Genomic DNA, 27,797 nt, shown 5'->3' with positions numbered 1-27,797 from the left:
CACAGCATTAAAAGGTGACAATTGCAGATTAAGTAATTTCATTCTACTGAAATACTAAGACAGGAGCAAGCGAATACTGAGAGTTATGAAACACTTGTGTTTCATTGTACATGAATGATATACCAAATACAAAGAAGATGAAGCCCAGCATCATAGTCATTGTATTAATTAGAAGTTATTAAAAATATTTCCTCGTAAAGTTTTCCTTAAGCATCTCCTAAAAGGCTTTCTGTGTTTGCCTGCATGCTTTGAAACTGTGGTAAACATTAATCACTGACAGGGGGATTGCATATTAATTTCATACACAATGAGTGTTGTTAAATAATTGTATTTATGGGTGGATAACCTGATTGTAAATTTCTGCTTGCCTGATAGGGTTAGGAAATGGTTGGGGTTTGGTGATTATGAAGTTGCCGTATGCTTCATGGTCACAAGCAGCAGGTGACCCCTCTCCCAGTTCACTGAAACGTGAGTATTGGGAATCTGCCCCCCAGTGATGGTTTTAATGGGGAGCAGTCAGTGTCCTTGTCCTGCAGCACTGAGGAGTGCAGCCCCTTTGCTTATTGCAGGTGCCACAGTGGGGTCTTTAGCCTGGTGCCTGTCAGAGGGCACTGCTGTGGTGGGCACTGACAGAGAGAGACCCAGCCCCAGGGAAGGGAGCAGGGAAGTGCCAAGGCTGACCTGGAGATGTATGTGAGGAGTCCACTAAAACAAAATGTAGGACTGATTGAAGTCAGGCTTTTGCAGAATTCACACAAATATAGAATCATAGAATTGGCTGGGTTGGAAGGGACCTCAGAGATCATCAAGTCCAACCCTTGAACTACTACTGCTGCAGTTACCAGACCATGGCACTGAGTGCCACATCCAGTCTTTTTTTAAGTATCTCCAGGGACAGAGAATCCACTACTTCCCTGGGCAGCCCATTCCAATGTCTGATCAACATCTCGGTAAAGAAATTCTTTCTAATATCCAACCTAAACTTCCCCTGGCACAACTTAAGACCATGTCCTCTTGTCTTACTGAGGGCTGCCTGGGAAAAGAGACCAACCCCCCCCTGGCTACCCTCTCCTGTCAGGGAGTTGTAGAGAGTGATGAGGTCTCCCCTGAGCCTCCTCTTCTCCAAGCTGAACACCCCCAGCTCCCTCAGCCTCTCCTCATAGGATCTGTGCTCGAGTCCCTTCACCATCCTGGTTGCCCTCCTTTGGACCCTCTCCAGGACCTCGATATCCTTCCTGAACTGAGGGGCCCAGAACTGGACACAGTACTCGAGGTGTGGCCTCACCAGGGCTGAGTACAGGGGCAGAATCACTTCCTTGGACCTGCTGGCCACACTGTTCCTGACGCAGGCCAGGATGCCATTGGCCTTCTTGGCCACCTGGGCACACTGCTGGCTCATGTTCAGCTTCCTGTCAATCCAGACTCCCAGGTCCCTTTCTGCCTGGCTGCTCTCAGCCACTCTGTCCCCAGCCTGTAGCACTGCTTGGGGTTGTTGTGGCCAAAGTGCAGGACCCGGCACTTGGCAGTATAGAAGTGTTTTAAGTCAGTCAGCCTCTAAAATGCAGTTTTCTGTATTCCTATATATACAGGAAGAAATCATTTGAAGGTGGTGAGACACTGGCACAGGTTGCCCAGGGAAGCTGTGGTTGCCCCCTCCCTGGCAGTGTTCAAGGCCAGGTTGGATGGGGCCTTGAGCAACCTGGTCTGGTGGGAGGTGTCCCTGCCCATGCTGGAGGGTTGGAACCCTTCCCCTTTAAGGTCCCTTCCAACCCAGATTATTCTGTGATTTTAGGAAGTGGATGCAGAGGACGTGAAGTGAAGAGCTAACACTGGTGTAATCTGTGTTATTCCCTATGAAGTGTTGGGAGCACTCAAAAGCTTTTATTAGCAACTGGGAGCGATGGAAGAAGCTGAAGGCACGTGACTGCATGCCTCTCAGACAAAAGAGAAATTAGCAATACAATTTGCTTGCTATTTGAAGCAAAGCGACTGGGAAACACATTTTTCTTTAAACAAAGATTAATGATTTAGAGTCAGTTTTGAAACACACCTGAATTTCCTAGGGTTTGCTTTTATGTGGAGCTGGAAGTTAGGCTTTCTGCAACAGAGCTGTGAATTCTGCCAGTGAGCCAGCCAATAAGCTCAGCTCTTCCTGAGCTTGTGGCAGACACTCAGAGCACTGCTGATCTGGCATCCGAGTAACCTGCCCACAGCACTCCTCCAGCAGCAGGGGACTCACCTTGGGGCTCTCCCAGCACCTTCTGCAATCTAGACCTGGGCTGACTGACTGCATCTAAAGGTGAGGACAACCCCTTCCATTTTTGCTAGCACCTCGCTTTGGGTGACAATTAAAGGGCTGATTGTCCTAGTGAATGGTGCTGTTGATTGAGCTGCTGAATTAAGCTTCTGTGTTACATAGTTCTGGTCATATTTTTAGAGACTTCTGATGAAGGACTGCATAGACAGGCAGACTGCAAATGGCTCCTTTTGAGTGGGAGGAGATGATGGTCCAAACAGAACTGTCTCCTCCAGTTCCCTGTGGATGTTGTTATCATCTTGAAAGCAGTGGGGATTTGGGTTTATCCTCATATGGCCAGGTAGGCTTGGGTGAGGTACAGAGACATGCCAGACTCCAGAAAAAAGAAAAGCAGTCAAAGTATAGACTTTCGAAAGCCACAGGCTTCAGAAAATGTTATCTAGTTCTCATTTAGCTTATTGTCCTCTTTTGATAGTTTTGTCTCTTTGTTTTATTGACTCTAATAATATCTTCATATCAATTGAGTATTTTTACCAGCTCCTTTTCTGCCACATCCTCCCTGTTACCCTAGTGATTTAACTCACACCCTTATAGATGTGTCCACACTTCGTTCATTCAAAATGCAACTTTAACATGATGTTCTCATTTACTACATTCATTAATTCAAGTATGCTTCATGTGTACTCTTTGATTTTGTAACATCTAATTTACCTTGAGTTAGGTAACAGATCAGAGAACAGGTAATTTCATACAGTTCATTACTTCTTCACAAAGCATATTCAGTGGGGCATCCTTTGGTTTACATTAGAAGTTTTCCTGTAATGCATCATTATTTATGATGACACCAATTAATATTCCCTATTTACAGGCCCTCAGTATCTTTTGTTACTGTGTTTTGTAATTCTGCTGCTGTTGCAGATGGTGGGTTTCAATTAGGTTTTTTGGATATTAATTTTTCCAGCTATTAAATCAAATAAAAGATACTTGGGTTCTCTGAGAAGCCTCTAAAATTATTTTGTCCTACCTGTGATGTACACATGTTTGCATTCCTGGCAACTGAAAGTCAAACAAGTTGTCTATTTGAGCAGTGGAGCTTCTAAAATCATAGACTGTTATGGTCCTAAGGGAATTTTAAAACACAGGCAGAGACTGGCTATGAAAAGGAAAGGAAAAATTTGTGTCACTCTTTAAACAATAGACTTCTTTCATGTGGAGGACGTGGATGTCTGTTAATTACCAACTGGCTTGAGGGTTTTGGAGTGTGGCCCAATATGCTGGAACTCTTAACCATCCACTAGCTGGCATATCCTTCAAGGTCTGCATTTGGAGACTGGTAATATAATGGATTCCATCTATAGACTGTTTATGTAGTAGAAACATTTTCATTTTTACCTATGTTTCTGCCTTGCAGTCTCAGTATTCATTGCCAAAATAGATTCCAGACAATTGCATGAACACAAAAAAAAAGGATTGGTTTAAATGTTAGGTTATGCTGGACTAGGTCAAGGAGCATGCATTGTCTTTGCTGTGCCACAGTCCCACCACAATACACGGGTCAAGACATAAAAGTGGGTCCTCTAATTTTGTGTGAGATGGACAAATGAACAAGATCTGAAAGCCTGTGATTACAGTTGCACTTGAAAGGGCCTGAGATCCAGGTGGTAGTTGTTTATGATGAAAGGAACTTAGAAGAAAAGAATGCCTAAAACCCTTTTTATTTCAATTTCTCCATGTGAACATGAGTAGGTTTTTGTTCTCTCTTCAACAGAAATAAATTTTTTCTGGTATTTTTTGAAGAAGTGGTTGTAAAGCATCCTGAATAACAGACGCTCTCTATTAATCTCTCTCTCTTCCTTGATAAAGAGAGAGATAAGGGAGAGAGACTTATGGGTTGGAAACTAAACTACACAACTTTAATGAAACAGTAATGATAAATAGGAAAAATTACTAAATATATACAAATATACAGGAAAATGGATACCACATTCCTCCCCCTTTTCCCCCAATAACTCTAATGTCACCACCGGGGCTGCAGGGCAGCACTGGGAAAGTCCAGGCTGGACTCCTGGAGTCGGCAGCAGTCGGGAACTGGAGGCAGGAACACACAGATATGGGCTGGCATGCATCAGGACCACAGGCAGACGAATAGACGGAATCCTTCCAGGATGCCAGGTGAAGGAAGGGAAGCAGGAAAGGCAGGAAGGGCAGGCAGCCGGAAACTGGAAGCAGGAAATCATGGCTTGGCCCTCGTGATGCCTCAAATTTATACTGAGTATGACGTATATGGGATGGAATACTCTGTTTGGTCAATTCTGGCATCTATCTTGTCCATTCCTCCCCAAAGGAGGGCTGCAGGTGGGACCTCTTTCTTTCTTCTGGAGGGTAAAACGTTCCTCAGAGCTGAGCAGTGTCCTTGGCTCTGCACACCAGTCTCTAGCAGTAACTATAAACATCGAGTGTTATCAGTCCTAGAAGCAGACACTGAGAAACTTGCTGTTAATTTCAGCAAGTGCAACTACTTACAAGAGACTTAGCTAAAAGCAAAAGTACAAGACAGAAAATCACCTTTATCCTGGCCCAAACCAGGACACCCTTTTGATGGGTTCTGTTCGTGGGTTTGCATGCAGATTAAAGTAGGGGCACAAATGAAAGAAGGAGATGAAGAAGATGAGGCAGACAAATCTTAATGACGAATCTGAAATGAAGATGTGGCAGACAAATATTTTTAATCAGTCCTCAAGATTCAGTGAATTTGCAGTGTTCCCACTCTTAAAAAATGTTCTGTGGGTGCTTCCACAACTTCTTTTTTTGTTTGGCTTTTATTTTTTGCATCAAAGTGCAGAGGAAGCTGCCCTTGTGATGCCCACTGACGTTGGGCTGATCAGTGAGTGCTGGTCTTGGTAGCAGTGCTACAAAAGGTAAAGGAGTGAGTGCTTGGCATGGACTTGGACCTGACCTAATAAAACCCATGGAAAGGCAGCATATGGCAAAACCTGGTCATTTTTGTTTCTAGGTGGAATAACCATGTTCAAATAAAACTCAGACCTCTTGGATTTCAAATACACTAATAGGAATTTGATTACAGCTGTAGAAAACAGTAAATCCATGTTGTGTGCTGGGGCTCTACCACAGGACTCTGAAAAAGAGCATTCTGGACTAAGTAGTCCTCAGTCACAGCCTCCTGTGGGAAAAATAATTTAGCTGAAGAAAATACTCCTTTTTTAATTGATCCTTTTTCCTGATCCACTTCACTGTCCTGCATCAGCAGTTGGTTTGGCCTAACTTTGTAGAAGTGTGGAGAGGTGTGGCTGTGAAGTGTGGAGAACAGGAGAAGCAATGAGGAGAAGCAGTGGTGTCCTGTTAATATTTATTGCATTTGCTTTTTTAATGAGCATTACAGAGGGTCAAGGAAACCACAGTCCTCTGAACATTTGAAACTGGCACTGGCCAAGAAAGAAACAGTTCTGTTGTCCCTGGGCTTCTCAGCCCTCCCCTCTTCATTGGTGTCATTGCTGAAGGAACTATTACTTGTTTGACTCAGCTCATTTTATCTGAATAGCTTTCCCTGTCTAATTTGCTGTGGAGCCACTTTGATGTTGCTGCTTCTCTCGGGTAACTGCGGGTGATCTTGGGGCAAAATGAGCATCTGGAGATAGGTGAATTGCTTTCTGAATTCATCATTGGTGCTGTTTATCCCAGTGTGAAGTCTTTGTGCAACTGTTTCTTTACTATGAGCAAAGCCCTGGGATGGACAGAACACCTACAGCATCCAGCTTATTGCAGCTGATCTTCATCACACAGCAGAGCTTTTCCTAAGCCTGGACCTTGCTATGTTCTCTAGTTTTGCTAGATCAAAAACCACTCCTGCATTTTTGCAGACAGTGGAGGTGAATGGAGTTCTTTGGGAGGCAAGTGAATTTAACTTCATTATTTTTTCTGTAAAATTCTTGAAGTAATTTGAAGGTTCTTGAAGGAACCAAAGAAGCTATGTTGAAAATGTGAGACATCCTCTCAGCAGCACTGCATAAGCAAAGCAAACTGTGGTCCAAACCTTTGTAATCCTCTTTCATGAGACATAAGGATGTTAGACAAAGATATTTCACGTGGAACTGAAAAAAGAAAAAGAAAACCAACCAAATACTGCTGGTTATCTGGTTATCTTAGTTGAGTGTGCAGATTTGGTTTCTGTCAAGTTTGTGATGACCCAGTTAAGGGAGCTGTGGTTTGTTAGCATAAGTTTTAAGTAAAGGTTTATTTTTAAGATGAATTGATTTCATTGATGAATTCCCAGGAAGGTGCTAATACACTTGCATTAGCAGATCAAAATGTGTGGTTGTAGCCTGGGTATAGGAATGAGGAAAAAGAGACAGGATTTTTTTTCCCTTGAAACTGTTTTCACCACCACGTATTGTAGAAATATTTCAAAATGCCACACACTTCCCCTGCAAAAAAAGTGTTCCTGGGTGGGTGGATTTTTTCTTGTCGTTTGTTCTCTTAGTATTGTAGCTTGGCTTGTCCATTTTGGAAATGACTGATAAAGATCCAAAAATTTCACACAAGTTACATGTAGTAAGGCCCTCCACAGTTCCTCTAACTTCTCTAAAAGCTGCATTTTTCAGGGAAGTGAGAGGTTTGTTGTTTCCATCTGTACAGTTTTCAGGGTGCCCAGCAGACTGATCTGTCTCCCTCTGCAGTTGTGCTATTCCTAGAACTGGTACAACGGAAGTGAGGGCAGCCAGGGCATGACTTCCCTTTTTGGCAGCAATGTAATCTTAGAGCAACTTTATCACTTGTGAAATAACATCTTTAAATTATTTTACAGCATGAGTTTAAAAAAAACACCACCTTCTGATGTACCTTGTGTTTCCTATTGCAAGAGGTGATAATGAAGGAGGAAGAAAGTGATGCTGCATAACTGGATGTTGAAATGTGGGTGTTGAAATGTGGGGACACTTGAGTGACAGCTACTGGATTGGGTGATCTTTGTTAAAGTCCCTGTGTCAATTTAGCACAAAGGGACTTGTACATATTTATATGTACCACTTTATTGCAGCAAAGAATGCAGTGCTGTTGCTCTTACATGTTGGAAAGAGAATGTTTTGGGCTTTTTAAGTAAGGGTACTGGAGATTACTGAATGCAGAGATTAAAATAATGTGGAAACAGTTCAGGTCCAACATCTGTAGTGATCCCAAGATCATGTAACATTCAGCTCTTAATGCTTTCTTTTTTTTGTTTTGGTTTTGGTTTTTTTGTTTTGTTTTGTTTTGTTTTTGTTTTGTTTTGTTTTGTTTTGTTTTCTCCACATGTCAGCAGGGAGACATAACTCTATCAAGTTTCCCTTCTCAGGTATACCTCTTAACTGTGAACTCTCACCTTCTGCAGTTCATTGGCAGTCAAGCAGCTGTTTTGCACTTCTGCATATAGGCAAAAAACTACCAGTTCATGGTGGTCATTCACTACATGTTTGCTTTGGTACAGGATAAGCTATCTGCAACAAATTATTTAGATATTGTATATATATATATATGTGAAATTTATAAGGGTAGGACTGCAGGGTGGCTGTAGTGATCTGTTAGGGTAAATATCATGTATATCACACGATCAGTCTTTGGTAAAAGTGTGGGTCTGGGTTTTTTTGTTTATTTTTGATTGGAGTTTTTGAGAAGGTTTTTTTGACAAATTGATTAATGTGTCTCAGCAAACAAGCTAAGTAAAGCTGAACTTTCTGAACAGAAGCTTATTATATAGAAATTGCATTGAGCTTTAGTCCTACTCCTCCTCATCTGCAGTCCATTAATAGGTCTTGTCTTTTACATTACAATCCATGTTTAGGTCTGTAACTGCCTGTGACCTCTGTACTCCTCTATTGCAAGCATCACATGCAGCCTTGGATGAAATACAAAAGGAAAAGAAAAATTTCTTTTGGTCAAAGGCAGTTTGAATGAAGCCAGGTTTGATTGAACTCTGAAGTCAGATTGGATTGGAAGTCTTTGGAATATGTGCTGTTTGGAAAAGGGTTTTCCCTTCACAAAAACCAATCTATATAGGGACATACATGCTCCTACAGTTATCTGTGTTCCACCCCCTTTTGTCAAGGAAAGGGAGATGTTGCCAGAGGATTTCCCAAGATACCCTCATGCTATTCCAGTTTCTTGGGCAGCAGCTAAATGCTAAGAAAACATGCAGAGAAATGTTGGCCATTGTTCTTCCTCTCTCACTGAACTCTCCCTGCCCTGTAAACTGAGTATCTCCTCGTCGCAGTTCATAAGGTCATGGGAGAAGGAGGTTGCAGAAGTCTGTGACATTCCTGTCTTTGAGGAAAGAAAACATGGGGTAATAAGCAAATCTTTGTTTCTGCATGATGTGATGTGCTGTTACATCACTAACATATTTCTAACGTTGTTCACAAGAGTCTCTCTTAAAGTTTGAGAGCTTTTGGCTATCTAGAGTATTTAATATATGTATGTTATATTTAGTGTTTGCAAAGTCAAATACTAAAAGACAGTTTAAGCAAAGGAAGAGTCCCATCTTGGTTTAGAAGTGGTTCGGGGGAAGCAAGCAGTATTTTTTATGAAAATGAATAAAAAAACCACTTCAGATTTTCTTCAGTATTTAGGGCTAATGAGAAGTTCTAAAAATACCAGGAACAAAAAGAACAGTGACATCTCTGATGGCTGCACTAAAGTTGTCAACAACAATGCTGAAAAGACAGAACTAGACATCTGTAGTGAGAATGAAGTTGAACATTGCAAATAAACATACAGCAGTGAACAAATCCATCATATTACAACAATAAATAAAGACTTAACAACTACTTTTGAAAATCTGTATGACAATCCTATGGAGACTGAGGAATATTTTTTTTTAATGGCTGATAAAAAACTGTCCAAAATCTTAAGGACTGACATGCAAGTGAGTGTCAGATTAAGGGTTTCATCTCATCTGTCTAAGAAACTGGCTCCTGAAATGAAGATTCATTGAATTAAAGTAAAATTTTGTGGTGTTCAGTTGTTGTCTGTTTGCAAAAAAAAACCCAAGCCCGAATGAACACGTAGTTGGAAGAAAATGCAAAGTCTTCCCTGATAGTTTTATTTAGGTCATGTAGAGTAGAAAGATGACAAATGATGGCAGGGCCTCATGTATTTGAATTAAAGGGCACATTAACAGACTCTATTGAAAGACAAGTTAATTACACTGCAAGAAGGGTGGATTTACCTTAAGGAAAAGGAACACTGTCCTAAAACCCAGCAGTGAGAGGTATCAGGGCTCACAGGGAACAGCCAGCAGACAGGAGGACACTCTGTGTAGTGAAGAGGCAGTCAAAAGCTGACAGTAGTCAAGTACACTGAAGGCAGAATACAAAATTTCCCATCTAATGTTAATCTCTTCACTTCTGGAATATAGTCAGGTTTGATGGATTCACTTGAAGACCTGTTTTTAAATCGAAGTCAGTATTGGTTGTAGGTGTTGGAAAAACATTATCTATGCAGAATGTAGATAGCAATAAAGAATTAAACTCAGTTTGTTGGAGTGATTTGATTATGTACCTACCCACCAACAAAATGGAGAACTTTCAAAGACCATACATTTGCAAATGCAGGAGTCACAGCAGCAAGAAGCAGTAAGCAAAAAAGAATATAAACCTCCATAAAAGAAAAAAATATTTTATGTGATTGCATTTATTGATGGACTTCATATAGTCTACAACGCTTGAAATTAATGTCAAACAGATCTTCCAAAAAACTGCTCTTAAACAAGAAGCTGTTGGGCTACGTCAAACAATAATTTGTGCTTTGTGAGAACCAGAGTAGATCTTTGCAATTTTTAGATTCCCTTGCTGGTAGTAACACAGTTATTTCTTGTTTTGAGATGAGGAAAAAAAACGTTTCAAGCTTTTTTTTGTAAATAAAGTCTCATTTCATAATTCTATAGGAAGTATTGGACCTCTTTGCAATTAGTTTTTTGTGTAAATTGTTACAGATCCTCATTATGTGTTACTTTTAAACATCCTAACCATGTTACCTGTATTATTTTTAAATAGAAAAAAGTAAAAATAATTAGTGTGATTGATGGATTAAATTACAAGGTGTTAAATAGCTTAGGTTTATGTCTTTAGTTACTTGGCTAATATACACAGGTCTTTGTGTGCTGAAATGTTACAGTGGAAGTTCCTAAGCCTGTGAAAGTAATTTCATCCCATGCTGACAGCTAGCAGAGACTGTTGTGCTGTGCTCATGGAAAGTTAAACAGGTATGATCCTTCCTAGGTGACCTTCTCACAGGATCAGCCTGCTCTCAGAAAACAGACCATTGCTTTTCCCTGGCACTTGGGTGGAAATTTCAAAATGGGCAGTAATGCCAGAGATAGTTCTGTGTCCTTACAGGCACTGCTGTTTGAAATAGATGTTCTCAGGACTTTTCTCTCTCAGTTCTGCTATCAGGCCTGCAAGTCTGACTCTTTGGGTTTGGGAATCTCTGCTCAATTTATGAATTTTTGTCTCCTTGTGGTATTAGGCTTTGACATGACATTGAGGAATATTTATGAGAAAGAGATCCAAGGTCTTGAATGTATATTTGGTATTAGAAAATGTGTTCTGTTGGTGTTCAGACTTGGGTACCTTCTGATTGTGCTACCAGCATTGGTTTTTTTGCAAAGCCACTGGATAACTTCTCATGTCAGGTGATGGAGCTTGAGACTCCTTTTTCATTTGTGAGTGGGTACACCTTAATCACTTTCAGAGATAATTACTTTTTGTTACAGTGCAGTAGCAGTCTTTTTTAGAAGTATTTTGATGGCAGATGGAGTTGTTTTATGACTGCAGACTGCAAAAACAAACACACAGGAGAAAAATAATGAGTTGCTTCTGCTGGAAGAGGGCAGATACGTAAACTACCATTATCATGAGAAACCAGTCATTTCTTAAACTATTTCCAGAAGGTGTGACAATGCTTATAAGTGTGGAACTGTGTCCTACTTAATAAACCAGCTGTCAGATTTTGTTGAGATGTGTAAATGATTGATGTTTGCCAAGAAGATTTCTGTCAGTATGTTTGACTTGATATAACCTATATATCTAGAGCTTGCCATTTATATCATCTGGTGAGTCGTTTTTTCCCAAGTATCCAGAGCCAGTCAGAGCTAATGATCCTTACTGAGGGACAGAAACTGCAAGCATCCAGTGCTGTGTTGACTGACCATGTACCTATCGTATGAAGGCAAATATATTAGCAGTGTGACAAGTGATGAATATACATCGTTGTTTCAGAAATGGGAGATAGCAGATGAATGCTTTTAATACACACAAAAGAATTTTACAATGTAATTAAGAAAAAGGCTAGCACTAATGCAAGGATTATCTTCAAGTGTATTAAACAGCCAGGGCTTACTTGGCTCTGCCTATCTTTTATTTGTTGCTACTGTAAATAACCTTTTTTTTAGTGTGCTGCAATATGAATTCTAAGGTTGGTACTCATAAGGTAAAATTCTTTATGTTCAGCAAAGCATTTGTTCCCCCTGAAATGATCTTTCCTTTTCATATTCTTTCCCTTTTAATGGTATGGATAGACCTTAAACAAGCAGACATGTCCAGTGATGTAGTTGACTATACAAAGTTGGGACAGAAGCAGTTTGAAGAAGAGAAGACTTTAATTATATTAAAAATGCCCATTTAGCTCTTCAGGGAGTTACTGATTTTGGAGGACTACTTTCTGTTTGCATTTGTCTACAGGTAAAATCAGAATGTTGTAATGAGTTCACTGTTCCTCCAGTCATAAAGTGGGACTGCAGGTACGGTTCTTAATTGTGTTTTATGTAGTAGATAAAGCATGTGATTAACATTTTATAAGTGACCCTTTAGGACACGCATAAAATTTTAATCTGTTTTATTTTTCAGCTATTGGGCTTTAGTAACCTTCTGTTTGGGTTTAATACCTTTTTTGGGGTGGGACTGTGCAGGGAAAAGGGATTCATTTTAGCTGAACTTCTCTGAGGACACAGTTGATGGATGCCTTTAAAATGAAAAAAATGTTAAATATTTTGGCCCATACATGAAGTGTCTGATACACAAAGGTTCCTGGCAGAGAGGCTGGTGTCAGCATGTGATTACTGGAGTGATGTATAGGTGAATAATATCTTCAGGAAAAAACCCTGAGTAGTTTGTAAGAGTCACTGCAGGTGTTTAAAAAAAATAATCGTCCTAGCATTTATTTATCTTTGCATTAAATGGAACAGGAAGAGAAAGGCAGTATGTGTTGAAGAGCACTAGAGGGAGCCAGGAGGAAGAAGTGGGGGAAATCGTTGAAGAAATAATTGCATTTTTAGGAATAGCTTATGCAAAGCATCCATTTAAAACCTGCTGACTTTTGCTAAAATGCAGCTACAGGTCGGCCTCTGCCTCTGTTTGCTCTCTGTTCCCCCCACTCCTCACTAAGGAATTTTCAATTTTCTAGTCCTGAGAGAGGCCAGAAATTTTTTTAAACGGCTGTAGGAAAACCCACCTGCCCCTCTGTGTACCTCCTTTTGTCCCCTTGTTTTGCATTTGGGTCTGTGTGGGCTCAGTTCTGAGTTCCCCTCCCTCTGAGGTTATAGGGGAGATAAAGTAAGCAGAGGAGTTTGTGCTGAGGATCGATGAGATGAAAAGCAGCTTTAAAGGTATTGATTTGGAGTGGCCACATTAGTCTTGCCAGGGGTTCTGTGGAAAATGACTCTGTGAGCTTGAAGAATAACATACAAACACAAAGTTTCTCTAAAGTCTGCCCTCTTTATTTATGAGGCTTTGGAAGTGGTGTTGCACACACTTTTTATGTTGCTTTGTCCTAAAGCTAAATGCCTTGAGTTAAAGTGTAACAGCTTCACTATGTAGATAAGTTATTTGTTTTTACTTTCCCTCAGTCTTCTAAATTGCCATCATGTTGGTATCTTGGAATCTGTAAGATTAGGATAAATCTCCATGGTGGTGGTGTTAGGGAGTGCTTGAGTTTCTTGGTTTTGGAAGGTAACAAAACTGTTTTAGTATCCTAAAGTTTCTTGTCTTGGTAATTCAGTATTACACAACTAAACTTGTTGTTGTGGAGAACTGAGTTTTGATTGCCTGGGGCCTTGGCCTTGAGCAGTTTTTTGGGGAAAGAATGAATTTTTTTGTTATTATCTGACACTGTTCAGGGCTTTGGAATGTCAGAGGAGGTAGACAGACTGGAAGTGGGTGGTTAACATAAGCAGCATTAATATATATGCACTGTATCTTGTAATCCACCTCTGTAATTTATTGCTACCACACTCATTGTTCAAGCTCCCTAATTTCTTTTTTCCACTTTAGAAAATAAATGGAAAGGGCAGGAATAATGGACTGAGATTTTTTTTCCTTTGGTCTTTATTAGATAGCATGATTTTAAATTACAAAAACAAGGACAAACATTTCTCAAAAAGTACTCTAACCATGCTGTAGCCTGAGGTCTCTGCTTACTTTAAAGGAAATAAATATAATGGAATTTAAATAAGTGGAAGCTGGCGTCCTTTAGCAGTGCACAGATATTCCTTTTTTTCAGTGTACTTTGAGTATAAAGCAGTGTTGGCTGTTCATAATGCCAGTGTTCCAGATTTGAGATGGTTACAAATTATGAATTGAAGCAAACATTTCTTCTGAAATATTTAAAAACCTCTTGGTAACAACAACAAAAAAAAAATAATAATCTTAACAGCTAGGAGTAATTATGTCTTAATTCCTGTTGGATGGTAAGAGTAATTATTTCTTAATTCCTGTTGGATGGTTCAGGGTCTTCTCCTGTCATCTGAGAATTAACTTCACTGAAGATGAAACAGTACTGAAAAAGCACATTTTTTTCCCCTTTAGCTACTCTGCTTTGCACTGTTCCTCCTGCTGCAATGCAGGAATGTGAGCAGGTATGTTTCTTGCTCTCCCAGCATACAGAGGGCTCCTATTAAAGCCCCAAATCATTTCCTCACATAGAAGACTCTCAGAGCTGAACTGTAAATTGAGGGTATATCCAATTTACTCCTCAGAACCAGGAAAACAGGCATATATATTAAAAAAAAGGATAGTTTGGTTTTTTTTTAGATAAAGTTCTTATGCTTCCAAAGGGCTGCTGACTGAGAACGTGCTATGAATACTTCAGAGAACTCAGATTACCCAGTGAGACCCCTTAATGTGCAGCAAAACCAGGAGGTTTTTTTATTCAATCTTTTTTTTTGTGATTATTCAACTGCAGGGTAGAATCCACCAGTGCTGAACTCTGCGGGCCAACAGAGGGATGTCTTTTCACCTGTTGAAGTGGTGGTGGATGCATTATGGAAAGGACTTAATTTCCCATGGGCAAGGGAAAAAATGAGTTATTCACTTAAAAACACAAAGTGGAAATTAATAATGTAACACGCCCAGACTTTTGTGTTGCCTTAGGAAGAGCTGGTACCTTCAGTAGTAGCCCAAGGGCAAAGGTTTTATCATTTGGCTTTCACTATAATGTTTACCTGAAGGTTATGATATCCAGTAAGAAAGAAAGGGCCAAGAAAGAAAGGGTGTACGGTGCTGGAGCTCTGCAGGGCAGCTCCTTTTCCCTCTCCCTGCTGAGTTGGGGCAGACCAAGGTGCCCATGAAATGATGCCCCAGTGCCTGCTTTGTCCCTCCAAGTCCTTCCTGTCTTGAAGTGTCAGCCTGGGCTGATGGCCCATGGGCCTGCTAAGCTTTGTGGAGAAAGATGTCCCCTCAGAAGGTGGCTCATCCTGCTCCAAGCTTGGTGTCTACAGCATCCCTTGCTGAGCTTTCTCTGGAGGTCACCTGGAGAGGAAACCTGGCCCAGATGTCTAACACAAAGCCTTTAGTTGTGTGCTGGACAAATATCTCAATATGGGCTCAAAGAAGAAATTGCCTCTTTGTGACACTTTTTGGACACCTTTTGGGTACAGCAGGAGCAGCACTAGTGCCTGTTCCCTGTGCTGTGCAGGGCAGCCCAAAAACATGGGGCTGAGGTCTCTTGATGGTCTTTTAGGCAAAGGGTAAGTGCAAACAGCAGTGCAGGTACATCAAGAGCACAGGTAAGTCAAGAGCACAGGTAAGTCCAAGAGCACAAACCTGCTGACCTGAGGTCTGCTTGGCACCTCCTGTGCAAACTCAGGTTATGGGAGCAGGGACTGATTCTGCCTCTGAGCCCTGGAGGCACTGGGAGCACCTGGAGCCAGGCAAGTTGCTGATCCTTGGCACTTCAAAGTGAGTATCTGGGATAATCATGTTTGCCTCTGCTAGGAGCTGGGTTTGCTATCAAAGGATGTTAGCCCTTTAAAATGTGGCTGTTTCATCTGTCTGCCTCAGAAATGGGGTTTCTCACAGTTTTTTGGTTGCCTCCCAATGTAGGGCAGTGAATAGCTACTGCAGGTGAGCCCCTCCATCAAGATCTGATGCAACTGTAGTGCAGATTGCAGTGGGGGCTGAGATTAGCTCCCCAAGCAAACGTAGCATACAGAATTATTTTTAATAATGTAGGACTTTGGCTGGGCTTTGCCCTGAGGAAGAGGGGATGGGAGGTGAAATCTCCCCCTGAGCTGGTAAGCTCAGCAGAAATACATGACGGGTTCTCATCCCTGCTGGGGTTTGGCAGAGATGAGGGAGAGGATGGGATTTAAATCCTGCAGTGCCTGTGGTGGCTGGTACAGCATCCTCTTTTTCTCGCTCTCAACGCGTGTTAGACAGCCAGGGTGGGGGGAGAAAACCATTCCCCATTCCCCTTGGGAATATGAGGTGTTTGCTAAGCGGTAGCTGCCAAGAAAGAAAAGCGAAGCATTAAAAATTCCTTTAATTTCATATTGCTGTATTTTTGTTCTTGATAATCACAGAAGCATAGGATGTTAGGGGTTGGAAGGGACCTCAGAGTAGCCTCTGAAGAAATCCTTTAGGCTAATGCATTTTTTCAATGGGACCAGAATTTTACTAAGAGTATACTTAAGATTTCCTCCCCTCCACACACACACACAGTATTTTTTTGTGAAAACCTATTTATGTTAACATACATCGTCAGGCGGGAGGGAGCTTTACTTCGGCTTCTCTGGGCAGGATTCTGCTGCAAGCCGTGAGCACGTTGATTTTAATATTCTCTTGTAACAGCAGCCGGCTGCTGGGCTTCCTTATTTGCATTCTCAGCAGGGTAGCAAGGTGAATAATTTAATTCCAGCAGCCTCTGCCACGTGATGGTGCGGGGACCGTCAGCGATGCCTCCTCCCCTGCACCGGCAGACTTCGGAGGGGGAATGGAAACTTACAGAAGTGATGCGAGATCGTCGCATCTCCTCCCTTAACCCTGGAGAAACCTCTCGGCGGAGCCTTCCACTGCTTTTCCACGCGTTCCTCTGACGTGGAGTCGGAGGGGGTGTGCGAGCCCGCCAGCAATCCGAGCGAGGGAGTTGGGAAGCGGGGAGGGTCAGCGGGGGAAAAATGCACACCCAGCCAGGGAGCTAGGCAGGGCAGGAGCGGCGAGGAGCTGGAGAGAGGCCGGGGAGTCCGAGCGGGGAGTGGAAATTTACAGCTGCTTGCGAGCGCCTGTGCGTGTTTCAAGCGATCCTTTCTGCTCACGCTTTTCCAGAGGCTGGTGGCGGTCGCCGGGCAGAAGAAGAGTGGGAGGCTGAGTGTGGGGATCCCTTGTCTCTGCCACGTGTCGGGAATCGGCGGGAGGGGAATCGAGCGGAATTAGATGGAAGATCACTGAAGGCGGTTGCTGGCGGCGTGGGCTGCGGGGAAGCGCAGAGCTGTCTTCATCACCTGGCCATGAGGATGTCCAGGGCTGCCTAGGAACCCCCATCTTCCCGCACACAGTAAGTGTCAGCTGAGATGATGTCCTCTGAGTGACAGAAAGTTAAGTGATTTAATCAGACTTTTTTTTTTTTTTTTTTTTTTTTTCGGGTTATCACCAGCCTTTTTTTTTTTTTTTTAATAAGCTGCTTGCCTGCTTGTGCTCGATAGTTAACGCTATTAGCTTTTTATAGCTTCGTAAACTGTGTTACCAGGAGTGGCTTTTTAAAGCAGGCAACCCTAAACAATGCTCCTCCTGTTACGTAAGGCGCTGGCTCCACGACCAAGCGCTCCGTGTCCATGGAATATCTCTGGAAATGGCTTTATTTACAGTGTGGTTTCCAAAAATAAAATATCTGCAATATCTCATTTCTCTTGCTCCTCTCCCCTGACTGCCTGCAGCTGCGGGCTGGCTCTCGGGATGCAGAGGAATGAGAGCAGGGCCACTTGCAGGAGACAGCGGTAAGAGGCTGGAGATGAAGGGGGGATGAGCCTGTGTGTGTGTGTGTGAAGTGTCACAAGAAATGGCGTATGTAAATTAACCATCTCATTAGCTGTAGCCAATAGATCCTGTCAGTCTGAAACGCTAATCCTGTGCAATGGGCTATTCACCAAGTTGTTATCAGGCAGAACTTCCATTGAGTTTAAGGGAAGGGATTGTTTCGGTGGGGTTTTTTTCTGAGCAAAGACTGTTCCTTGAGCTAGTATTAGTAGTGAAGTGAAATTACTGCTATAGAAAATTACTTTTATGTGTTCTGAAGCAATTTAAAGCGCAGCAGGCTTGCTAGGAATATTGTCAAGTGAATGCTCTGTAGAGAGGTAACTTTCAGTAATAGTGAACAAAAATCACTTTCCTTGCTGCTGGGTCCAGAGGAAGTCCTATTCCCTCTTGGCTGCTGCCTATGTTATTTAAATTATATTACCAGTTTCCATTACTTCTGCAGTTATTAGTACTACTAGAAATGCAAATTTAACTTTGTTTCCCTTTTACTGAAGTAAATTAAAAGCTGTGTGTACTTCAGAGACCTTAGTTAAGAGATCTCTTTCTGCATGACTGAGCTTGTGGGAGTTTTGGTATGGACTACAGTTAGGCATGAAATTGAATACTTAATTATTTAGCTTTGAAAAACCTTCATGGTGACAAGCAGAAATAAGGATCCCAGATATTCTTGACTCATCGATTTGGAATATTTGGTGGCTGTACAGCCACTGGTTTCTTTTAACTTTATGGTTTTATTCAACATAAAGTAATAATGTGCTACTTCTAGCTAGTTCATTAGCATGAGTGGGTGAGCCTGTGTCACAGAGATGGTTGATGCTGGTGTGAGTATGGTACCACAGGATGCTGCTTCTGCATGAGTTTAGAATCTGAATTGCTGTGTGCAAGGGCTGTTTAGCAAGGAATATTCTATTACAGTATTAATAGAGTTAGTAGCACAGGACATGCTGCAATAAAATGACACTAGGCAGCAAAATCAAACACTCGGAGAGTTCCTAACTTTAATTCTGGTATTTATCTGCCAGTGTAGTCTGGTGCCTGTACCCCACTCAGGATACTTTTATGATGTTTGTATTACTACACATTTACACTCCCTTTCTCATCATCACTGCCTCATTCTGGGTTTGGCAGGTGTATACCTGTTACAGCAGCCCTGTTTCTCTATCCTCCTTCCACCCCTTTCTTCTCCTCTTGTGCTGGTACAGCTCTTCGTAAGACTGTGGGGGGAACGGGACTATGAACCCATGTCACCTTTTTTGCCCTGCCAGGCTATTTTTTGTTAACCTGCATTGGTTCTCTGACCTGGCTCACCATTAGGCTCTGCAAACAGCAATACCACTCCAACAGAGGCTGTAGAGATGTGAACAAGGTGGCAGCATTCTGAAATAAAACCCTTATCAGACTGTTGCCTCAGTGACCAGGTAGCTACTTGGTGTTTCATCCTATCCTCCATGGTTGCTGAGAGACTATGTAGATTTTTTTATTTTTTTTTTTAATTGAATGTGCATTCAAGCACTCAAATGTAGAATTACTAATTTATTTGAGTGCTTCCATAGAGCTGCACGACAGCACTTGAGTGGGGCATCACCAGAAATGCCTTCAGTTTCGTAACAATATGGAACAATTATGTGATGTTATTCTGATTCAGAAGAGGTGAACAGAGTAAGGGCAGAGCTGCCTACGTACTTTCCATGTCTGACCTTTGGGATGCTTGCCATCTGCTAAAATAATTAATAAGAAAAGACATTAGTATTGGTGGTAGGCATTACTGCAAAGTTTTGCTTGTTCAGTTGAAGTTTCAGCCGATACCCACCCTCATTCCAGGTAATGCAACAAGTAGCCAACATCAAGGCTTTTGAGGAGTAAATTCTTGAGGTTTTGGAATAATTTTGTTGCCAAGCAGAGATAGTGTTCATTCACCCTAACAATAAAACTGTCCTCACTTCTGCTAATCTTTTGTCTCATTTTGTAATGTACCTTCCAAAATCAACAACTCGTTGAGGATTTGCAGAGGAATTACTTGTGTAGCCCTTCGTTCCTTCTGTTTGCTGAATGAAATGTGGGCTGTGTGAGGGGACTGCATAAGGGAGGACAGATTGGACTTCTGGTGATCATGATACATGGGAGCTTCCATACCCTGGTTTCAGTGTGTGACTCTATAAAAACTTACCCAACTCTGGCAGGAGGGAGAAATGGGGAGGGAATAACACATCTCTCCTATTACATAGAGGCTGAATTTGTCAAAATTATGAGGCAAGTGTGCTTGCTTCAGCCCCAATATATGTCTTAGGCAAGCTGAAGTGAATGGTCAATGGTTGTCTTCTTTTTTTCCCCTTTAAAGAAGCTCTCACCCAGTATGACTTAATGAAATGTCTTAGCTCTGATTGGTAAGTCAGTGAAGGTTAGTAACTAAAGAAAATGGATGTCCTATGCTTAAATGGAAGAAGATTTTTTTTTGCTCATTCATATTTGGAGCCCAGATGGCTTGTCTGGAGGAATGTCTGAGAAAAGGGCATGGATCATGAACTCACATACTCTCTCCCATTCTTGCCTATGTGGGCAGGAGGAAGCATTTGTTACCAAGCTGCTTAACTGAGTCACTTCATAGTGGGATGGGCCAGTGAGTAGAGTGATGTTTGCATTTTGCCTTTATCGTGCTTACAAGCTCAGCTGTGCTGTAATATTCTGAGAAAGTATATGATTAAGAGCAAAGATATGGGGGAGAGTGCCTACTAACAGAGCTAGATCTCTTACTGTACTTTATAGTTGTATTAACAAGCTTGAGTTGCACTTATTTTTTTAGACATTCCCTTAAGGAACAGATGAACTGTCAGAAGAGATATTTTCAAGACTGATAAAGTATAAGTTTGGGTGTCAAATGATCTAGGTTTCATTCCAGACGTAGGCATTTTTTGTTAACGTGTTCTTAGGTAGTTTTCTAATCTGTGCATCAGCTTCTCCCTTTGCAGAGGGGGCAGAGTAACAGCAAGTATATGTTGGGTTTTTTGGATGTATGTTTTCCATCTTGGTTAAATGTTTGCTGAGTTGGAGGCCCCTGAGGGGAAGGCATGCTCTGAGTATTAAGGGATGTTATGTTACCTTTGACAGGCTGCTGAATACCCTTATACTTACGTCTTGTAAACCTTGTCTACCTCTGGTACCAACTTGCTGCTTTAATCTATATGAGATATATATATGTTTTTGGTTTTTTTTCTGACTTGAACAGAAACTGACAAACATATAAAAATGGTGCTTTAAAATAGCCTTTTGGTGTTTCTGTCAAATAAAATCACTGCTATTTTTTTTCTCTGCCAAACAAACACTGAATTACATTCCCTGAAAGTATTTTTGTAAAAGTACATGCAGCTCATGAAATGCACTGGAGACCCTGGCTCTGGCAGCTGAAATGTCCTGTTTATACTGATGGCAACAGCAGGCTTTAGAAGGCACTGTTCCTGCTACAGCTCTGATGGAGGGTTCCCTGTGTGACCTGGAGAGACAGTCAAGTGAGATAAAGCTGTTTCTTTCCTTGGTATCATCAGCTTCTCACGAGAGCATCAGTGAAACACCATCATCACAACTAAATGTTTCACAAGATGTCTGATCCCTTGTTAGGAATGCAGGAGTGTCCACAATGGGTTTCTGATGTTATAAGAACATATGCTGTTGAATAACCATTAGTTTAGTTTTCATAGAAAGTAGGAAAGAAAAGAGGCTCATTCAGCCCTCTCCCTTGCTGTCACACAGCCCAGTGAAAAATTTATGAACAGATGCTCTGTAGTGAGCTGGGTAGAGTAGGTCATTCCAAAATCTCAAAGCTCCAGTGGTTTGGAACCTTTACATTTTCAGATTGAGTTTATTAATCAGCAGTTTATAGCCATTTGCTTCTGCATAAACAAAGAGTTACAGTTATTTGAGCTGAGATAACTTCCTTGGCTTCGCTGTATTTTTATCCTAAGCTTGCCAAGATGACCACTTTTAACCTCTTAGACTTGCTGGTCTTCCAGTTTATCTGGCTAACCTGGGGTCTTGCTCTGCACCCAGTCTAATCTCTGTTGATTTTACTTGACTGCTGGAGTTCAGGCTTGTGTACAGTGTTCCATATGAAGTTCCATCATGCCTTTGTATTTCTACTGGATTTGTCTTTGTTTCCTGTCTGTAAAATACCAGTGTAGTCTTTGTAATTTCTTGTGGTAAATTCTCAGCTTGAAGCTGCTATTCATAGAATCATTGCAGTGGAAGAGGCCTTTAAAGATCATGTAGTACAACCTCCCCTGCAGTGAGCGGGGCCATCTTCAACTCCATAAAGTTGCTCAGAGCTCCATCCAACCTGACCCTGAATGTTCCCAAGGATGGGAACTATTGCAGCTCTCTGTCTCTTCTCCCATTCAGCATTATCTGATACTTTTTAACTCTCGATTTTTATCCTGTTTTTATTATCTCAGTCCCCAAGGCCAACCAGTGTCTCAGGTAATGATTTTGCAGTCCTCTTCTGTGTTGATAATATCTTCCTGTTTTGAGTCATGACATTTTTGGGGTAGGTTCTCAATTCCCATATCCCATATCTCTCTAAATGAGATCCCATCCCCAAATTGCTCTTACTTTCTCAGATGATCAATTTCCCTTGACAAGATAATTTTCCTTCAACTGGTTTATTTTCTGTTATGTTCAGCTTAGTGTAGTTCCATGTCAGATGCCTGGGTTCTTCTGTGTTTTCTCTGTCCAAAAATACATTCACAAGGGATTGTAGTATGAGGTACCTTTGGTAACCCTGTGTTGCATTCTCTTTAGCTGTCATTCATTTTTGCACTTCAGTTGTTTTTAGATTGGCTTCTTGAGAAAATCAAACATGGTCACACTGTCCATCTCTCTTCCTACTTCTCTTCCCATGGTAGCTTTTCAACTTAAAATTTCAAACCACCTTGACAGAGGGCAAGATGCCTGGAAAATACAGAGCTCTAAAAAAAGTTATGAAAGGAATAGGGAATTGGAACCAAAGCAGTGCTTCTACCAAAGAGGAGACTTTCCAAGTAAAGCTTAAAGAGCAGAAAGTTGACAGGAGTGGGACAGGCTGGAATGCTCAGCTGTGTTAAGAGCTTTAGCCAAGAGCTCGTGCTTGCTTTGATGGTGGAGAATCCAGTCATGAGGAGCAAAGATGAAGGAGAGGAGTCCTTGTTTTGCCTTGTGCCTTATGGAATAGCCAGCCTTAAGACTTTAGGACTGCAATGCCCCAATCTCAGCAAAGTGACTTTACCTTCATTTGCTTCTCCCTGTAACTGGGAATAGCAAATGGTCCCTAGGAGATTCCTACCTGGAGAAGAAAACTGCAGCTGCTAGAATGTATTTTCTCAAGTGATGGATCATCTTTTGTCAAGTGCTGATGGGTTGAAAACTGTGTCCTGGAAAGGAGTAAGTACTAAAACATTCTTCAGTGCACATCTGGGGCTCTTCTCCTTTTTCTCTCTGTCTCCCTCCACTTGCATACAGCGAGTGCCTTGCTTTGTATCTAACACTGATAACTGGAGTGAAGCACAGTTTTGGCTCTGCTCAGCTGAGGGAGGAGCTAAGCAGACTGTTGAGTCCCTTCCTGCCCTAATATTGGTGATTTTGCTGTTGTGATGAAGACACTGTTAGGGCATTAATTGAAGAGAAATGATATTTCACCATTGAGCAGTGGTGTGGTGACTTGGTGGTGAGATGGGAACTATACAGTGGAACAGTGCTCACCTGGCTCTTGGAGTTTTATGGCAAAATTAGTGACTATCTAAATACAGACACCACACTCCAGACAGCTATGTAGGTTATTTTGAGGGGAGGAAATTGTGTTAATAATTTATAGTCAACATTTCAGTTAGAATATGGACTTTTTAAAAAAAAATCTGGAGCCTCTAGTTCATGAGTACTTCTATTTAAAAATTATCTCCTCCTTTGCTTGTTCTTGTATAGAGACTTCAGCAATATAAAGAAACCTAACCCACCCTCGGTGGAAACGCTTCTTTTTTGAATTTAAATGTGCCTTTTAAGCTCCTGCTCTCAGACTCTCTTGCATCTTCACATCCTCTTGGCTAATAAAAACATGCAGAATCAGGTCCCTCTCAAAGTGTTTTGGGAATTACTAATCTGGTTGCAACACATGCAGGATTATGGGGTGCCCGAGGCTTGCTAGCAGTGTTTTAAGAAATCTGTTGTACAATGTTGGCATCCCAGCATTTTCCAGTGCTTTTATGTAGCTGAATTTGCCCAAATGAGTGTGTTGTTAGTATACCCAACCTTCAGGCTTGCAATCTTGAGGCATGACCCTGCTCAGTTGCTGGTCAGATGGTGCTGCCAAAGCTCACGGGTGTGAGTTCCACAAGAGCAGGACTCCACAGCTGAGAGCTCAGCCAAGTGGTGAAGGTTAGGTAGCTAAAACTACAGAAATAAAAATGAGTTTGAACTGAATCATGTAGAGCTTGAAAATGTCAATCCAAAAGAGGTGAGCTTTCATACACTGAACATGAAAATACTCCTGTAAAACTGACCTAGTAACAAATGAGAAGCCATATATGAATTCAGCTGCTCTGGACACTATAAAGGAACTTTTGGGTTAAATAATGGCATTTAAAAATATTTTCTTTATTATCATGGAAACTGTTCCTATAAAGATGACCTGCAATAAAAATTGAAATGTTTTTAATAAGATGTTATTTATTTTTTGAATTTTTTAAGTACTTCTCTATGGCTTGAACTTTGTACTTGGATGTTTCATGTGGTTGCTATTTATAATTGCAGTAGAATGTATATCTAATCTGGGTATTAATCGTATAGAATATTTGAGGATTAGTAACACATGGATGTGTGGCACAAATTGGGTCATACTTCCTGATGGACTCTGTGGCATGTCGCTTGTAACAACAAAGCATGAGAGGAGTGGATTCTTTATGTCCACTGGGAAAACATTACACTGCTCTGTTTTGTTCTTCCTTATACTGTGTGTATTGTGGTCATTTAATTTTAAAGCCTCTTGTGTAAAGCTTTTTTTTAATAGCAAAAACTGAAGAAGAATAAGGAGCTTGAAGTGTGTATGTTTAGGTCTTCATAACTAATCTTGCAAATGTGTTTGTGGAGGGGGTTGGTGGTTGTCTTTTGTTGTAGAAAGAGATGAAAATGGTTCTTCTGTTGTTGGTGGTGGTTTTTTACTTCTTTGTTATTGTACAAACTGGGGTGCTGTACAGAACAGTGACAGTCTCTCCCTGGAAAGCTGTACTGCCTTAACCAGAGCATATTCTGATCAGATTACCATCTGTAGTCAGCCCATTGACTTCACTAAATCTTTGTATTGGACCCTCAGCAAAACCCATGGGAATCCACAACTTCATGCTATGTATGATCAGAAACTAAACTACTCATTTTCTTTCATGTATATGTTCAGTGATGTGGTAGTTGCCTTTCTATACACAGGAAGGTTGTTTTAAATTGAACAAACAAATCCATTTTGGTTAAAATGCATACTTTCTTTTAAATATCATTAAACATTTTTGTCCATATTTGGGCCTCTGTTCCTTATTTAATTCAGGCAGTGTTTTACACAAGGGAGATCTGACCCACAGATTCTTGAAGTCTGTCAGACTTAGAGTGTATCTTAAGTTGCTTCCCCTCAAGAAGGTTTTAGGCTGAAAAAGCAAAGCAGACAAAAAGCAAGGAGCCACTGTAGAGAAGCTGGGATCTTTTGATGCTCTAAACAAAGGACACTTTGGTATCCTGTCATCTACACTTAGTTTTCTGCATCTTGATGAGGCCGGTGCAGTTTGGCAGAAACACCTATCAGAAATCTAGTGGAGTCTGCCAGATACACTGTGTCCAAAAAAATTGGGACATAGTCATGGACTGCTGACCTGTAGGTTGGGGGCTTTAGGAAGCAGTTCCTGCACAAGCACTCAGTAGTTGCTTTCCATATCCTAATGGTAGCTTGTGGAGGAACTTGCAATAACTGTATATGAGAATATTTACTGCTCCGCTGATTAGCTGAAGCAATATGTGGTGACTGAGGCAGAAGTTTTCTTGTTCATGATGTCATTGTGTGTTTTGTTGCATTTTCGTATAAACCTTAAAAGCTATTTTTGTTTCTTATTTGATTTAAGGCAGGCCACTTCTTTCCTGAAGGAAGAAATCCAGGTGAAGAAAAACCATGCCTTTGTTTAGTAAATCGCACAAAAATCCTGCTGAGATTGTGAAAGTTCTGAAAGAAAACATGGCCATATTGGAAAAGCAAGAAAAAAAGACAGACAAGGTATGAGGTAATGTTGTAGAAGACTGATAAGGTTTTTATGCTGGTGAAACAGTAGAATGAAAGGAGTAAAACTGTGTTTCCTTGCTGCCCCAAATCTATAAGCACTTTCACATGTAATTAGCTTTGTGTTTGAATGGTTCTGCTGAAACCAGAGGGCTATTTTTTAACTAGGACAGATCTAGGGGTCATGCAGAAAAAGATGAGATCCAGAAGCCTCAGCTGAAATAAGGGATGAGCTCCTACTACTTCAAATAGTAATGCATCAAGCAAAACAAGTTGGAAGGCTATTTGAAGACTATTGCAACAATAATTGGTTTAGCAGGTTAACAAATGAGGCTGCTAATTAATGTGAAGGAACTTCAGAGCAGAATGTATTTGTGATGAACATTGTGCCCATAAAACAGCAAACCTGTATGTGTTTATGTGTATATAAAAGAGATCTCACTCTGTCAGTCCTTTCCAATCTTCTGGGTGCTACTCTTTCCTAAATGAACTGCACTACTGGTATTCTAGTATGGTGCTAGGTTTGTGCTAATTGGTCTCCTCTAACTCTGTGACACACACCTCAATTACTTTTGCCATTCTTCCAGTGACCAGTTGAGAAGATACAGCCCAGCATACAGAATGCTCACAAATCAGAATTTGTGCTTAAATAAAATCAAACCTTTTACTTTTGTGTGTGTGTGTGTCTGAGACTTCCACCCTCTATATTATTGCTGTAGTAGAAGTATGTGATTGTAATTAACAAGATCATTTTTAGTTAAAACTGAATGTTGGTGGAAACAGAAATAGCTGATAAATGACATTAACTCAGCTGATGTTTGTGCGTGTTCTGCTTCCCCCACCTTGTGCAGGAGCCCATATTTGAACAAACCCAACCCAAAAGGTAAGCACAAGCACAGAGCCCTTTGTACCCTTTGTGAGATCCTCTTGAAACTTTTTGGTTCAGAGCAAGTAGTTCAAAGTGTGTTAATTGTGTAAGATCAGCCACAAATTTCAGGGAGGCCTCTGGTATTTGATGTCTCATACTGAAATGCCTTCAGTCAACTGAAAAGCACTGAGAGAATTACACTCTGAACTAAAACTTAAAATAAGTAACTAAATAAACCAACAGCCTGCCCTCCCCATCTGAATTCATCCTTCAGAGCGTGATTAAAGAAGACATTCAAAGCAGAAGCTCTAGAGTCAGGTTTGTGTTCAATTTGCTTTACAGCATGACTCCTCCAAGTTGTGGTTTTAAGAATTTTTGGCTTTGAGCTGGTTTGTTTATTTGGGTGTCAGTGACAAAGGAGGAGAAATTCAAGCTTCTCAGAAAACTGAGAACTCGATGTAGATTTGTTCATAGAAGTCAGAACAGCTGGTGTGGGTTTTTCTTACAAAGATATGGGAGAATTCCCCCAGTGTAGTAGGATAGAAATGGCTCACAAATGTAATGATAATTTTACTTATTTTACAGGATGGTTTTCAGTATTTTCAGCTGTACTTTATCACTGTGGGATGGAGGCTGTTCCTTGGGTAAATGTGGGTGATCAAGGGAAAGGAGGAAGTGGGGACAAGGAAGTTGTTTCAGCAGCAAGGCAGAGAGTGAAGAAAGCAGCCCTTTTTTGGGGCACCATGTTTCACCCTATGCTCTTCAAAACCTGGAAAGGTATTTAAATTTACCTCAGATTCAATTTCCAAAGAGAGATTTAATGTGTCAGAGGGCCCAGTTTAAAGGGCCCAGAGGCCTGGCTCCTGCAGGAGCCACAAACCCTGGATATCCTGGAGCTGGTTTTGGACCCTGTGGGAAGTATAACAATCCTGTGAACACAGAAGTGTGGGACTCAGGGCTTACTGACTTTTTTTATTTCTGGTTCCTTTTCTGCTGCAAGAATTGCTGTGCCTCATCATAAAACTGAGATCCCCAGGACTTCTAGGGTACAACTCCACAGCATCCCTGATTTTTCTTGCATGCAGAATAGCTTCCAACTAGGACTTGCCT

The 27,797-nt window shown here is 41.3% G+C and overlaps 1 protein-coding gene across 6 annotated transcripts in view; it reads left to right on the top strand.

Annotated features, from left to right (window-relative positions):
• CAB39L (calcium binding protein 39 like) overlaps positions 1 to 27,797 on the top strand; it is a 63,605-nt gene that overhangs the window by 1,139 nt on the left and 34,669 nt on the right. Inside the window, exons 2-3 of one of the 6 annotated variants that reach the window (XM_030468013.1) lie at positions 16,843 to 17,071; positions 25,668 to 25,816. In XM_030468013.1, the coding sequence (XP_030323873.1) occupies positions 25,715 to 25,816 (102 nt within the window). In that variant the 5' untranslated portion in view covers positions 16,843 to 17,071; positions 25,668 to 25,714. Of the gene's footprint in view, positions 1 to 16,693; positions 17,072 to 17,431; positions 17,511 to 25,667; positions 25,817 to 26,927; positions 27,006 to 27,797 lie in introns of those variants that run through there. The other 5 variants (XM_030468022.1, XM_030468003.1, XM_008501624.2 and 2 more) reach the window with 5 other exon arrangements.

Source organism: Calypte anna, chromosome 1 (genome assembly GCF_003957555.1).
Source record: "Calypte anna isolate BGI_N300 chromosome 1, bCalAnn1_v1.p, whole genome shotgun sequence".
NCBI lineage: Eukaryota > Metazoa > Chordata > Aves > Apodiformes > Trochilidae > Calypte > Calypte anna.
The sequence above is the reverse complement of the archived record's forward strand: the minus strand, read 5'-3'. Positions and strand labels throughout refer to the sequence as shown.